At 34.8% G+C, this 17,135-nt stretch overlaps 1 protein-coding gene across 2 annotated transcripts in view; it reads right to left on the reverse strand.

Moving 5' to 3' along the window:
- G2E3 (G2/M-phase specific E3 ubiquitin protein ligase) overlaps positions 1-17,135 on the reverse strand; it is a 55,404-nt gene that overhangs the window by 23,650 nt on the left and 14,619 nt on the right. The window contains exons 2-6 of one of the 2 annotated variants that reach the window (XM_068546651.1): positions 15,254-15,294; positions 10,097-10,194; positions 7,344-7,445; positions 4,579-4,703; positions 3,382-3,547 (exon numbers count right to left, since the gene is read on the reverse strand). In XM_068546651.1, the coding sequence (XP_068402752.1) occupies positions 3,382-3,547; positions 4,579-4,703; positions 7,344-7,445; positions 10,097-10,194; positions 15,254-15,294 (532 nt within the window). The remainder of the gene's footprint in view (positions 1-3,381; positions 3,548-4,578; positions 4,704-7,343; positions 7,446-10,096; positions 10,195-15,253; positions 15,295-17,135) is intronic. The other variant, XM_068546662.1, reaches the window with a different exon arrangement.

Raw genomic sequence — 17,135 nt, forward strand, 5'->3', positions numbered from 1 at the left:
AGAGTAGCCAATCACCAGTTTAAAAAGCTAGTAGCACACACTCATTTAATAAATATTTAATCCCTACTATATAGGCGCCAAACACTATACTAGTACCAAAAATAGAAACATAAAATGACTTAGATCCTGTTTCAAGGAATTCTTGTGAGTAGGCATATACTATAAAAGTATTATTAGTTTTTTTATGCATTTATTTATTTATTTATGGCTGCATTGGGTCTTTGCTGCTGCATGCGGGCTTTCTCTAGTTGCAGCGAGTGGGGGCTACTCTTTGTTGCGGTGCACGGGCTTCTCATTGTGGTGGCTTCTCTTGTTGCGGAGCATGGGCTCTAGGCGTGCAGGCTTGAGTAGTTGTGGCGCATGGGCTTAGTTGTTCTGCGGCATGTGGGATCTTCCCGGACCAGGTCTCGAACCCGTGTCCCCTGCATTGGCAGGCAGATTCTTAACCACTGCGCCACCAGGGAAGTCCTAAAAGTATTTTTTAAAAAGTATCTATGGAAGAGAGGGCTTCCCTGGTGGCGCAGTGGTTAAGAATCCGCCTGCCAATGCAGGGGACACGGGTTCGAGACCTGGTCCGGGAAGATCCCACATGCCGCAGAACAACTAAGCCCATGCGCCACAACTACTGAGCCTGCGCTCTAGAGCCCACGAGCCACAACTACTGAAGCCTGCGTGCCTAGAGCCCGTGCTCTGCAACAAGAGAAGCCACCGCAATGAGAAGCCCGCGCACTGCAACGAAGAGTAGCCCCTGCTCACTGCAACCAGAGAAAGCCCGCGCGCAGCAATGAAGACCCAACACAGCCAAAAATAAATAAATAAATTTATTTTAAAACAACTAAACAAATAAATAAAAAGTATATACAGAAGAGAAAGGAAGAAGTACTTAAGTTTATGTAAGAGCCTGACAAAAATGTCACAGGGATGGTACGGTCAAAGCTAAGTTTGAAAGAAGTAGGGGTTTGCCAGGAAAATAGGACAAAAGACGATACAAGGAGAGGGAATAGCATATATCAAGTCTCAGTGGCAAAAGAGTACATGTGATTGGGGAACTAATAATAATATACTTAGAAATCACATGCTGATCATACTGAACTAGGTAATTAAAATAGACAGGTAAATCAAAGTCAGTAGTGTGAAGAATTGACAGAGAATAAGGCATGCAGGAGTTAGTGGCCTCCGGCAAAATCTAGTTTAAAAAAAAAAGTGTCTGAAGTGAAATCACAAAGGGTTTAAGGCAGAGGGTAGCAACAAAAAAGGATACACCAAAAATATTAAGCAGACCTGACAGACTTGGAGAATGATTTGTGGATGGTGAAGAAAGAAGTGGACAAAGAGGAATCCAGGTTCAAACAACTAGCAGCAGGTAGCACACACATAACATGTGAGAGGGAAGCAACAAGTTAATGAAATCTCTGCTGAACCTAAAGGATCTTTGAGCAATTGTACACAGATACCAAGATCTTACTAAGTATAGGATATGATACAAGGAAGTGTCTAGCACGGAGAGAAGAAAAACAGCATAGGACATATGAAAGATACCAACAAGGCCACAGCAATGATGGAGACATCCAAACTAAACAAGAATAGTGACAATTCTCTGCATACAGAGTGAAAAATCAATTTCTTTGATATTAATCTATAGTCTCTCCTCACAAAATCCCAATGTATATAGCATTTGTAGTGGTCACAAATGAAATTTGCTTAACCACATACAATTCTCATCCTACTGCATAGGTTTGTTCTTCCTTTCAACTCTTTTATATTAATAGAGTTCAGAGATTAAAAAAAAATTTCTTTGGGTATTATTATAGCTACCTAAACAGGGTAGACTCCATTTACTATTTCAGTTAAGACTTGTATCAGAGTGGAAAAGCCACTGGAGTTCCTTTAAGGAACATGACTCAAGAATTAGCTCTGTCCTGGTGTGCTCTAACCAAGTAATAATTGCTTGCTTGTTAATATTTATATCACAGACAGGTGTCCATGGGGCCATGACCTTATATCTGCATAAAGTAGACCTACATTTTTGTTAGTAGTACTATTTCTAGTTTTTAATGACAGAATTAGAAACTTGGTATTTTTGGAGTTCACAAAAAGTCCTATGAATACTAGGTCAAATTTGAGAACCTCTCTCTGTTTCATTATTAATGCATAATGAGGCAAATCTTATTTGTCCTGAAAAATAACATACTATTATTACAAAGTTAACACGATGATACATTTGGCAGCAATTACATTCAATTCATTCAAATACAAACCCTGAATTAAGATAAATTACCTTTTAAAGATTCTCACATAATGTGAACTTTTTCCTCAATAGGTAAAGATAGCACTTCATGATGTTTATGAACTGCACTCTCTAGATCCCTTTACAAACACTTCTTTGTAAGAATGAACAGGATTTCTAATATTTACCCAACAAAATAGGCTTCATCCTACCACTTTTAACTGATAACTAATAATAACTAACTAATACTAAGAATAAGAGTTCAAGGCTCATACAAAAAAACAGAAAGTAATCAAGCTTTACTACTTTGACTACTGGTAGTACTTTTAAGATTTTGTTGAAATATAAGAGGATTTACATCTCCTAACTTAAAAAAAAGAACTTTTGTAGTTAATTTGTAATCAATAATAACATTTCATTTTACTGAACAATAATAAAAGCCAAGCTTTAAAAAACAGTATAAACTTAAGTGAACCCTTTGTCACTTGGCATTCTATCAACTATAATTGTCTATCAATTGGCACTTTCACACATTTATACTATATATTGGACATTATTAATAACTGGGATCTTTTTAAAATTTTAAATTATCTTCTGAATTGAAGAAACTAAATTGTTTAATGTGCGTTTTATGATATTTCATTTACTTGAAAACTTGTCGTCAGGTTTGACATACAAGGTGGCTCTCAAAGAACTAATATTAATATCAATTCATTAGACAGTAATCAGTTTACTGTCAAAAAGTTATGAAAGTGTTTACTACAGCTAAAAAAACAGACCTCTTAACATTAAATTATCTTAGCTTACAGTTAATTATTTCACATATCTTGGTTTTCTAAGCTTAAATATATAAATGAACTTGGGAATTAAAATCTGTGTATTATTCATTGTGAAATACAACAAAATCCTTGGGTAAAAACAACAAAATTTTAAAAGTGTAAATATACATTAAAAGGTAGTATCTAAAGTATTTATTAAAACATTAATTGTACACTTCAATAGGGTGAATTTTATATGTAAAATTTGATTCAATAAAGCTGTTTTAAAAAGTTACAAGTAGTAAGAGCTAAAATACACATCAATTTTTTCTAATTTAAAATTCAAATCAGCAAGCAACAAATTTTATACCAGAAAAAGCTGACAAAACATCTTACCTGTAAACAGTCTCTATGGAACCAAGCATTCTTACAACAAGGACTTCGTAATATGCTGTAAGTTGGAATAGGCTCAATAAATTCCAAGCAAATGGTGCATGGTAAGGAGTCTCTATAATTATTAGATGTAATTATCTGAACAGGTCGATGGTTCCAACAAAATGACCTAAAAACGTATATTATTTTAAAACATCTAATAAATTATACAGCACAACTAGACTAGCTTTACAATTCACATTTATAAGAGAAAATTCACTCGTCTCTCTCGTAATTAACCTACAACAGACTGGAACAACGGCACTACAAATCAGTCTCATAAGCTATAACTAAGGAGAGCTGAATTTTCAAAATGTGAACCTTTTGCTGGTGAGATTTACTTCACAGAATTTCAGTAACTAATATTATGTTGAGAATCCTATGTAATACTGTTAGCAACAGAGTATACACACCACTGTACTCAACCTTGCACAAAATCAAAGGAAGGAACTTAAACTTAAAAATAATATATTAATAATATAACAAATAAAATGCAAATGATAACTTATTCTTAACCCACTAAATGTATTTCCATTTGTATTTTCTAAACTGCAATTTTCATAGATAACAATCCATTAAATAGGTCAGGAGCACAAAGACTAAAAGAAATAGAGCACTCATGATACCAAATACCAAAATTCATAAAATCTTGATGTTTAGAGCTGAAGTCAAGAAGCAAACATTTTTAGGGGCATCCCAGGGCATAATATTTATTTTTTGGACTCCACCAAATTTACATGCCTTCACTTTACTCAATGAGAAACACATATGTCCCTGTGAAAGAAAAGTAAACTATTAAATCTAAAGAATGACATGAAATCTAGAATTATGTAAGATGGAAATTTTCACTGAATATGAGTATATTAACAGTTCCATATTATATTCTAGAGCTGAAAGCTAGAGGTGAATATTAATCATTAAGTCCATTACAGATATTGCAATTCTCCAGACTTTGCAAATAGAAATGATCATAAAGGAAGGGGACAGAAATTATATATATATATGTACACACACCCACACACACATATCTAAAGTATACATATAACCTCAATGCAGCTTTGAAAAGAAATTTGACAAAGGAATTATATAATTGGGAGATCCATACCCATTTTCCATTTTTCTTTTACATTTTCTTTCATATTCAACAGTTAATTAACTCACGCAAAATTGCCAGTGAACTGGAAAATACATTCTCTCTGAAGTCCGCATGGGAAATGATAACTTCGTTTACATCGGGGTGCGACACATCCAATTGAAGCACCGGTTTTCTTGCAAATACAGCATTTCTAAAATAAAGTATAAAAATAGGAGTTATAACATGTACAAAACTTGAGTACTATAGATAAGACCGAGGTATAAATGTATATTCTTTGTGGGGAGTCTGAAAATTATTTTCATCATACAACAGCTGTGAAGATATTATATTAAAGAAATTTCCTGAAAAAAACTGTTCTACCCAGAAACAATCTAAAGGGACTAAAGATTCACTCCCATAACAATTTCTGGTAAAGGAAACCTCTAACCCAAGAAGCTTCGTTTCCTTCCTATCTGCTAAAATATTTTAAACTGAAGGGTTTGCAAACATAATGGTTATACATGAAAGTGTCATTCAAATTTCAATAGAAAACACATAGTTAGGAAATATTTATTAAGGACAACATCAAAACAATACTAAAAACCAATCTGTAAGATATTGGCTAGGATCACTCTATCCTAACCAAATGAAAAAGTGTTAGATACCCACAGCAGGTTAAGTAGTGATTCCCTCAAAAGATATGTTCAAGTCCTAATTCCTGGTACCTTTGAATGTGACCTTATTTGGAAACAAGGTCTTTGTAGATACTTGATTTACAAGTATCTACAAAGCTATCTTTAGCTTACAAGTATCTTGAAAGCTAAAGATTTCAAGATGAGTTCATCTTGGATTTAGAGCGGTCCCTCAATCAAAAGGCTGGTGTCCTTATAAGTAAAAGGAGAGGGAGATTTAAGACACACACACAGGGGGAGGCCACATGAAGATGAAAGCAGAGATTGGAGTTATGCTGCCACAAACCAAGGAATGCCAAAGGTTGCCAAGCAGGCATCAGAAGTTCGAAGAGAAGCATGGAACACATTATCCCTCAGAGCTTCCAGAAAGAATCAATCCCTCTAACATCTTGATTTGGAATTTTCAGTCTCCAGAATTGTGAGAGAATAAATTTCTGTTTCAAGCAACCCAGTCTGTGGTAATCTATTACAGCAGCCCTAGCAAACAAATACAATACCACTGCCACTAACTTAAATATAACGGTGGTATATAAAGAGAAAGACTATTAGATGAATCAATCATTAGTAAAAAACAGAACAGTACCTAAAATATCTTGGAACTCTTGAGATGACAATTATAATGGCCACTGATGGAGGGATTATACTGCTGACCCGTCAAGCAACACCAGGTTGTATACTTTGCCAACCTGAGGCTCTCCCTGTAAACTGACGTATGGAATTCTACTATAAGGTCACAAATAGAGATGCCTCTTCAGTATCAAGATATTCTCAAAGGTTCACAGTATACTCAGAGAGGTTACAGATGTCTTAAGAAAACATTTCCAAACTGCAAGGGGACCCTTAGAGGCCATGTTTCATGACAAGTTCACTATCACCAGAAGATTGAGAAATTTTGATACTAATACTCCCACATGGCCCTTAGATAAATGCCACTGTTAACCTTTTTCCCAAGGTTTTCCCTTGTGCCTTAGAACCTCTATTTTACTGTTAACTCCTCTGCATCTTCAACATCTTTAAAAATAATTGCTTCCATTTCTTTGTCTCAACTAAAATAAAGGTCTCTGCATGCTTCCCTTATAGAATCTCTTGAATGAAGCTGCTTACTTTTCCATCCTCCTTAATTTCCAGACTTGGCAAGGAGTGGGAGTGGGATATGGATAGAGGCAGGAAGGAGGACAAGCAGAACATTATTTTAGTTCTGTGTTGCAGATTGTAGGCCACTACTCTATCAGACTTAAAAAGATCTGGTCCTTTGAACCTAATGACATCTACTCTCTGCCATCTAATAATTTCCTGGTCAGTTCTCCACCTCCAGACTTTGGCACCTTTCTCTGTATTTTAATTCTTGCTGTCATTCTAAATGACTTCTGCACTGATGAGACAACCTTTCTTTGACTTCCTCAACTAAAATGTGTCAATGCACTTCATCACCACTCCAGTGTAACGAAGAATCCTCTCATCACCCAAAACTGCTCCACCATGGAAATCATCAATTCCATTATCACATTCTCTGAACAGACGCCACTGTACTTCCAATCTTCTCATTCTCTTAACTCTCATTTCTACTCAGGCCACATGGAGACCTATAGTCTGTTCCTTGCACATAATATAGTAAGCTATCACACAGAAGATTCACAAATTATAACTGAATGAGTAAGGAGTTAAGGTTTAGAATATCTATCTTGGAGAACAGAAGGCATGGAACACAAGAACACCATGTCACAGAAGAGCCACAAGAGATGTGGAGATCATAAATTATTAGTCTGTATAGTTGTGTAATTTCCATGTCAATCTTTCATTCCAACCCAACAAATGAGGTATAAGAATGAAAAGTGAATAGTTGGGTTGCCTCAGGATTGAAGGCAGCTGTCTGAAAAACAGCTGAGTGGAAGTATGGTCATAATTCTGATGGTAAGAGTGGATGAAATGATGGGTAGGTCGGAAGAAGATAAGGAAGTGAAATCAGTATCATCACATATCTTATCCAGGGTTGGTTTAGCAAAATGTTCTTCTAAGATTTAATGTATTTGACAAAAATAAGCATTGGAACGTAAAAACAATATCTAACAGATTTCTAGTAAAGAAAGTGATAGAATAGACTTCCTTAGTATTGACAATATTTATGGTATTAGGTGTAATGAGTAAAATAATTTACTTACCAGTTTCGAAGCCCTAGTCACTTCTTTCCTGATATCTTCTATTAGAAAACCATAAACTCCTTCTTCTTCTTTACCCCTCTGCCAAATTCCACTTGACATCAACTATGAATATATTCTCAATTAGAAAATAAACTCTAAGAAACTAGTTTGGAATAAAAAATATATACCTATAATATTCCAATAAAAAATGGGCATAAAACAACTCAAATTTTAAGTATCTCTTACCTATAATAGTTATTTTTCATGGTCAAAGTAAGAGGCTACTCACATTCTTTGATTTGGAAGACACTGTATATTAACAGTTCATGTAACCAAACTGGTTTCTAAAAAGTATTACAGAAAATAACAGAAAAACAAAGGAAGAAAAACAACAAAAAACACTTATAATCAAGCTTTAGGGGAAAAAAAAGTGGCAAATACTTAAAGGTGTATATGTAATAATAATGAATACTATGGAGATAATTATCAGTGATATTTCAGGTTAACTTGAAATCTCGCTGGATTCTGAATCATAAAAGGCATATTTATAGGGAATCTACTGAATTGTAGTTAATGCAAACGAATTTTGAAAAATCTGTTTTAACTTCAATTTAAATATGTTAAAGGAACATGAATCAAGAAAAAGCATGAGACTGTGAATAAGAAATCCTGACTTTGCAAACCAGGCTCTGTGTTCAACTTTCTGAAAGCCTAGGCAAGTAATTTAATGTTTCTGACACTAAACACAGAAATAAAAACAACAGACTAGGTTGTTTCCAAGTCTCTTTCAGCTCTAACATTCCATTACCATTTATAACATTACTATACTTCCGTGTTCACAATGAAATAGAATCTTATAAGTGTTGAGCCTAGGGTCAGTATGTTCCAGGATTAATATACTCATTAATAAATAAGGGAAATTTTGATATGACCAACTTAAGCATATTAAATAACTCCAACATACTTCAGATGTGTGATCAGAGTTTTATTTTAATCAGTATAATATATCCTTAAAAAAACCCAAAAGTGATATATGTTACGTAAGAATTATGAAAAAATAGCCCACTGACTAATAAAATAGTTCTCCTAACTCTACTACATAAAAAGTAAAATACACTCTTTAGAAAAATGAAAAGGTTTTCTTTTGTGATGCAAACTATAAGGCTCTAACTTACAAATACATTTGGAATGTCAACTTCATGGTCCCTTAAATCTTGGTACAAAGTAGGTAGGTTCCTAGACCAGTCTACAAATTTTAGAGAACCACCAAGAATTTATGTTAGATGATTTCTCAAGGAAGCATCTAAAGAGTTTTAACATGGATGCTGTTGCGGGTATAAAAATATGTCCACAAATTTGTTGATACTCCTTCCTTAAAGTGGTGGGAACTAATTCCTTCCCCTTAAGTGTGGGCTAGAATTAACGACTCACCTCTAACAGAATAAAGCAAAAGTAACAGTGGTATGCAACTGTAAAAACTAGGTCATATGGTTCCATCTTGGTGTATATCTATCCCTCTGTCTCTCTCTTTTATCACTTCCTCTGGGAGAAGGCAGATGTCGTGCTGTGAGCAGCCCTATAGCCCAGGAAGTACGGAACTGAGACCTTCTGCCAACAGTTAGGAGGAACTGAGGCCAAAAGCCACGTGAGTGAGCCACTGGAGATGGATACTCCAGCCCAGTCAAGCTTTCAGATGACTGAACCATGGCTGACATCTCAATTGCATCCTCATGAGAGACCCTGAGCCAGAACCACCCAGCTCAGCCAATACCAGATTCCCGTCCTTCAGAAACCATTTGAGAACAGAAATAGTCACAGATGTAGAAAACAAACTTATGGTTACCAAGGGGGAAGTGGGGGGGAGGGAGGGCTAAATTGGGAGATTGGGATTGACACATACACACTACTATATATAAAATAGATAATAAGAACCTACCACATAGCACAGAGAACTCTACTCAATACTCTGTAATGACCTATATGGGGAAAGAATCTAAAAAAGAGTGAATATATGTATATGTATAACTGATTCACTTTGCTGTACAGCAGAAACTAACACAACATTGTAACTCAACTATAAAAATAAAAATTAAAAAAAAGAAACCATTTGAGATAATAAATGTTGCTTAAGCTGCTAAATTTCAGGATAATTAGTTAAGCAGCAATATATAACTAATACAAGAGCCAAGAAATGCTGCATGTGCTCATGGTGCCACTAATATCTTAAGGCAGATTCAGTGAGGTGAGAAGTTGGTAGAGGGAATGCGGAACAAATGAGAGACTAATTCTCAATATGACATCAATTTTTCTTTCTTCTGAGTGACACATAAATTAACCTATTTCCTTTTACACAAATATTTATTACCTTTAGTCAGAACTTTTCTTTCCAGGTTCTCTGTGAAATAAAATACTTTTCTTTTACTTCTTAAGCCTTCAAACAAGTCTTTTCTGAGATTTATCACTAGCAACAATGAAAACAAAGTAGTAAAATGAACAACTCCCTTAGAGACCTAACCATTTTCTCCTTTTTTCCACTGAGGCCCTAAAGGGTTAGACAAAAATAAGCAAGTAATGATGACAGGTATTTCTACGTACCAAGTAATTTCAGAATCTTAGAATTTGATAAATGAAAAATCTTATTTTTACATATAAGCAAAAGGAGATCCAGAAAAGTTAAATGACTTATCCATTTCTCAGAAACCAGCCATCAGGATCGAATTCTCTTCTTTAGAAGAATATCAGATTGCTAGGATTTAATTAAAAATTATACTCACCAAACAATAGTAATGTACAGTGAGATTCCATTTCTCATTAGTTTTCTTTTCTCCATATTTAATAGGACAGTCATCATTTTTTCGACAGAAAACACACGCTAACAGTGAAAAAAGTAATAGATATAAAAATATTTTAAACAAAAACAAAAAAAAACCCTATGGAATTGGTGCTTCTCTCAATTGATGTGTTCAATTCTTTTTGAGAGAGCAAATCACTTTATATTGTTATCAGTAAAGTAAAACTTCCAATACGTACTTCTAAAACAATAATGTGGCTTTACATTTTTTTCATTAATCTTTAATGATGAATCCCAGTGTGTTGTTAAAATGGCAACTCATTGAAAACAACCCATTAGGAAACTCTGAAACTCCGCCATCTCTCTAAAGCAATAAAACCTGCCAAATGCTGGTTGTGCATTTGGTTATGCTGCCAAAACCATCAGAATTAACTTTTCAGAAAATCTGAAATCTGATTTAAAAACTTAAAATAATCAAAAGAATGCTTAATAAAGAAACAAGCTGCCAAAATTTGATGAGAGATTTGTGGCATTTTAACTTACCTGCCAACCATCCCCCACTCTCCAGCTGGGCAATGGCCTTAGGCCCATGTTCAATGTGTATTGTTCCTTAGGCCCATGTTCCTGGTGTGGATTGTCTAAGAGGAGGTAATATGGACCTTGTCAAAGAAATGTGATTGTGTGTTCTGACCTGTATGGTGGCTCCCCAAGGGACCGGCTCAGATGCCTGCCCTTGTTTCACCTGCCTCAGAACTTTCTCAGGGCTGGAGTCTGACTGTCAAAAACATTTAAGACAAATATACTAGAGGCAGCAGCTTGAAGCAAAGGATAACAGACAGGGTAAGCAGGTCACAGACCAAAAAGGCTAGGAAAGAAGAGTCTGGAAAAGGAAGATACATAGGAAAATAAGGGCTTTGAAAAGCTCCCAAATATACCAGGGAATCTAGAAGGACACCACATGCCCAGGACTGGATGCATGCTCAGAAATGACCCTAGAAACTCCAAGCTTTCACCTCTGGCTGATCTTTAGGCTTGTAGACTCATATAACAAGCCTATATGAAAAAGGAAAGATCCCAAATCAATGACTTTATTTTAACCTTAAAGAACCAGAAAAAGAACAAACTAAACCCAAAACTAGCAGAAGAAAGGAAATAATAAAGATTAGAACAGAGATAAATGACATAGAGAATAGGAAAACAATAGAATAAATATAAACAAAGTTGGTTCTTTGAAAAGGTCAACAAAACTGGCAAACCTTTAGCTAGACAAAGAGAGAAGACTCAAAACTTATAACAAAGCTACAGAAATCAAGTGTGGTAATGACATACAGATAGACATATAGATCAATGGAAAAGAATCCAGAATGACCATACATCTATGGTCAATTAATTTTGAACAAGTATTCCAAGATCATTCCATGGGGAAAGAACAGACTCTTTAACAAATGGGGCTGGGACAATTGGATAGCCACATGCAAGATAATAAATTAAATCCCTATCTCATACCTTATACAAAAATTAATTCAAAATAGATCAAAGACTTAAACATAAGAGCCAAAACTATAAAACTCTTTCTTAGAAGAAAATGCAGGGGTAAATCTTCAAAACCGTGGTTTGGGAATGGTTTTTCAGATATCACGTGACACCAAAAGCAAAAGTAATAATAGATAAATTGGGGCTTCCCTGGTGGTGCAGTGGTTGGAATCGGCCTGCTAATGCAGGGGACACGGGTTCGAGCCCTGGTCTGGGAGGATCCCACATGCCGCGGAGCAACTAGGCCCGTGAGCCACAACTACTGAGCCTGCGCATCTGGAGCCTGTGCTCCGCAACAAGAGAGGCCGCGATAGTGAGAGGCCCGCGCACCGCGATGAAGAGTGGCCCCCACTTGCCACAACTGGAGAAAGCCCTAGCACAGAAACGAAGACCCAACATAGCAATCAATCAATCAATCAATCAATCAATCTTTAAAAAAAAAAATTAAAAATAATAGATAAATTGGACTTCATCAAAGTTTAAAATTTTTGTGCATCAAAGAACACTATCAACAAAGTGAAAAGATAATCTACAGAATGGTTAAATATACTTGGAAATCATATACCTTTTAAGGGTCTAATGTCCAGAGTATATAAGTATTACAACCCAACAATAAACACACAACTCAATTTTAAAACGGGACAAAGGATCTGAATAAACATTTCTCCAAAGAAGATATAAAATAGCCAATAAGCACATTAAAAGATGCTTAATATCATCAGTCATCAGGGAAATGCAAATCCCACAATGAGATACCACTTCACACCCACTAAGATGGCTACAATAAAAATGTCAGATAATAACAAATGCTGGCAAGGAGCTGGTGAAATCAGAACCCTCATATACTGCTAGTTGAAATGTAAAATGGTACAGCCACTTTGGAAAATAGTCAGCAGTTCCTCAAAAAGTTAAACACAGTTACCATGTGATATAACAATTCCACTCCTGAGTATATATAATACCAAAGAATTAAAAACAGATGTTCAAATATTTGTACACTAATGTTCACATTAGCACTGTTCACAATTGCCAAAAAGGAAAACAACTCAAATTTCCATCAATGGATGGATGAATGGGTAAACAAAATATACCATATCCATACAATGGAGTATCTTTCAGCTATAAAAAGCAATGAAATACTGATACATGCTACAACACGGATGAGCCTAGAAACATTATGCTAAGTCAAAGAATACAAGCACAAAAGGTCACATATTATATGATTCCATTTATACAATAGATTACATTATCCAAAATAGGTAAATCCACAGAGACAGACAAAAAGCAGGCTGGTAGTCTCCACGGGTTGAGGACAGGGGAAATGAGAAGTGACTGCCTAATGGATAGAGTTTTCTTTTGGGGGAAAGATAATGTTTTGGAACTAGATAGTGGTAACGGTTGCACAACACTGTGAATGTATGAAGTGCCATCAAATCGTACCCTTCAAAATAGTTAAAATGATGAATTCTATTGATATGTTATATGTATTTTACCACAATAATAAAAAAAATTTCTTAAAGGCAAATTGTAGAGTCAGGGAGATCTGAGTTAAGACTCGGCTCCACACTCTTGCTGTGTAACCTTGAACAAGTCACATAAACACTTTATCGTTCCAGTTCCTCATCTTAAAAATAAGGACAACAATAGCACCTACCTCAAACTATGCCTTAATGAGGATTAAATGAGAGAGTATACAGCAATATAATTAAAAGGGTATGGCACACAGATAGCACTGAATGTTAGTACTATAATTACCAATCCTTTCTATCTTATGATATTTACCTGTTCAGCAAATTTCTAATACCATACTAATAAAACAATAAGAAAATCAGTAGCTGCAAAGACTCTGAGCATCTCAAGGCGGCAAACCAATACAAGATGAAATGAACGTGAATCTAAATGACTGCATGGAGCAGAAACTCCCTACCTGTCCAATCTCCCCAAACCACTCCACATTGAACTGTAACATGACCAGTAATAAATGTTTACTGTATTAACCATTAAAACTTCAGGGTTTACCTATTACAGCAGCTAATCTTATTTACCTTAACTAATACATGTAATCAAGAATGGATGTTATGTGTTGAAAATATACTGTATCTCTTAACAGGCTACTCAGAAAATAGATTGCAGGACTGGAAAGAAACAGCATGAGCTAATACTTAATATTGTGATACATCCCCCCTATATTTGTCCTCCCTCACTCCAGCTTAATAAGCAATAACTGAAAGGCCCTTCCCTCAATCTTTTAAAAGGTTTCAGCTCCCCTTCCTCCCCCATACAGAGTACCTGACCACATTAATTGCAGCAAATTGCCATTTGTTTACTGGACATCTTACACCAGCAGCTCCCGCCTTAACTTCTTCATCCCCAGTGCCTATACTTTCAGCTGTAAGTGTGCATGCAGCTATCAAGAGGAAGAGGAATACAAGGAATTAGCTGAGATTACATAAGAGGAGTCCTTAAGGTGAATGCTGGATGGAGCTGCATCTGCTATATGCTGTGGACCTGTGCTTTCCATCTGTTCTCCTCCTCCCTTTGCCCAGTACCGAGACCCTTGGACACAGAACAGACTAGGTTTCAGACATGCAGGTTACCTTTCTTTTTATTTGTACTTTGCTGTTGTTTAATTTTAATGTTTAAAATTCAGTAAAATTGTTCTGACTTCATTATATTTATTAAGACCATCTTCTACTATACTCCAGCAAATGATACTGGTTATGTTACAATAATAAAATGAACACATTCATGTAAGTAAAAAACTGAGTCAATCTTAAGAAAAATATTAATAACAGTAATAGGTCGTATTTCCATTTGGCAAATATATGAAGGTAGTCCGTGAATTACTAAGTTTCAGAACTATTAGCACAGTTGATAGAAGTCTGTAGGTAAAAGCAGGAAAGCAAAGTAGAGGAGGTTTAAGAGCACAAATTTCCTTATCCAACATGATATGGAGTTAACAGATACTCTATAAGTGAGAGTCAAGATACAGAGTTTTAAGTGTAATACTTTGAGAGGGAATCAAAAAATAAATTTTATAAAGGGTAGATCAGGGAGAAGTAGTGGCAAAGGAGTATAAAGTAACAATTTAAAATTTTCATCTTCCATAGTAGCTAATTAATATGTACTGTTTATAACTAATAAATGAAGAAAACAACTAAAAGCAAAGGTCTACATCTGTTTGAGGAGGCTGTTGTGGGCGCTAATAGGCAAGTTTTCCTTTTCACGTTAAACTTTCATACGTTGTTTAAATTGTTCTCATCTGCATTTTATCTTTTGTAAGAAGAAAAATCACACAAAAAGGTAAAAAAATCATATTTATTAAATAAGTAATACTGTTTTATTCAGATACAAACCATACTTGATAAATACACATAGAGAATACAAATAATATTTGGCAAATTATCCTTTTCTAGCAGATTTTTGTTGAAATGAATACACACAACATTATATTTTAGTATACAGAAACATGAACTAAGAATATCAGGAAATTCATTCCTATTGTTTGAGTACCAGTCTAAAAAGATTCATTGTAATAAAAAAGCAAGAGTAAAATATCTTAACATTTTAAATTAAATTTGAAAATGTTTTAAATATGGTTACTTACTGGGATTCTGTGAGCCTCCAGGCTTACTTTCATTCATTTTACTAGGAAAAATAAGAATATACAATCAGCCATTTTAATTTTAAAATTCTCAAATTATCCATTTTAATTAGATTTAGTCAGTGTATGATTACAAATACGTTGCATCATTTTTTACTCTAGTACTTAATTTTCTCACCTTTCCAAATCTAAGACCAGTAATTCTCAACAAGGGTGGTAAATTCTGGGGACAGTGTTGAAATTAGAGGGAATGTTTTTTAGTTACCAAAAAGATTAAGATGACTACTGGCATTTAGTGGAAAGGAGCCAGGACTGCAGGACATACCAGGAACAAAGAGACCTACACTTTCTAATTTCTAGCAGTTTCACAAATCTATTGCAGAAAATTCCATAAACACACGATAACAGTCCTTCACCTAGAGTAAACATAAACATTTTAACTTATAAATAATATTTAGTTAGTATCCCAACAACACAGATTTATATTTGAGATCCAATCTCTCCAGCTTCTAATTTCTTACCCCTCTCCCCTGTGCAGATGAATTGCAACTACTGCTTACTTTTAAGTTTACTGTAATTCAGAATAATGATTGAGGTCCAAAATATAGGTAACTTACACGGTTATAGACTAATTTTGCTTTATAAGGAAATCACAATTTCTATGTGGCTCTGTCTTCTCCTCCTCTTTCCCTTCAAACTATCAATACAAGGACCCAAGGCATCTCTCTTGGTTGGACAGTGCAATGAAGTTCTGTCTAGATCTTTATAATATATGTATAGACAGCTATGCTACTTAAAGAAAGGTACCTGAAGTTTCTTACTTACTAGCCTCAGAACTCTGTACTACACAAGTGTTTTCTCATCTTTACAATAGAAGAGAATAAAAGTGAACATCAATCTCACATGTCACAAAAAAAGTAGCATAGGAATATATAGAGTACCATGCTGAAAAGCCTCCAAATATCACTGGCTACAAGATGATCATACGAAAGCTCTCCAGTGCTATCAAAACATGAACGGGAAAGGTTTTTCCTATTTGTACCAATCTAATAAGTATTCTATATAGTTTTTCAAAGTGTATTAATATACAGTATTCCACATAGACCAATGGAACAAAAATAAAGAGCCTAGAAACAGACCCAGACTTTTCCAGTCACTTGATTTTTAACAAAGGTACCAAAGCAATTCAGTGAGAAAAAGAAAAGTCTTTTCAACAAATGATGCTGGAAAAAAATGGATCTCCACATGGAAAACAAATGAACCTTGAGATTCACACTTTACACCATAAATAAAAATTAATTTCAAGTGGATCATAGACCTTACTGTAAAAGCTAAAACTATAAAAGTTTTAAAAGAAAAAGTAATGTATTATACTTCATCAAAACTAAAAGCTTCCACTCATCAAAAGATACCATTAAGAAAGTGAATTATGTATGCCACACACTGGGAGAAAATATTTGTAAAAGATGTGTCTGACAAAGACTTATACCCAGAATACATAAAGAACTCCTACAATAATATAAAGCAAACATTTAAAGAAATGGGCAAAAGACATGAACAGACACTTCATGAAGGAAAATATACAAATGGCCAATAAACAAATGAAAAGATGCTCAACATCACTGGTAGTTAAGATGACAAAAATTAAAACCACTATGAAAGACTACTTTATACCTGTAATAATGGCTAAGATTAAAAAGACTATCAACACCAAACATTGGACAGGATATGAAACAACTGGGGAACTCTCATAAACTGTTGATGTGAATAATCAACAATAATCAAAATGGAATAATCATTTTGAAAAGTTTTAGTAGTTTCATAGAAGTTAAACATATATGCCCATGAACTTAGCCTTTGATGTAGGAATTTCACACCCAGGTAT

The sequence above is a fragment of the Eschrichtius robustus genome, chromosome 1, assembly GCF_028021215.1.
Source record: "Eschrichtius robustus isolate mEscRob2 chromosome 1, mEscRob2.pri, whole genome shotgun sequence".
NCBI lineage: Eukaryota > Metazoa > Chordata > Mammalia > Artiodactyla > Eschrichtiidae > Eschrichtius > Eschrichtius robustus.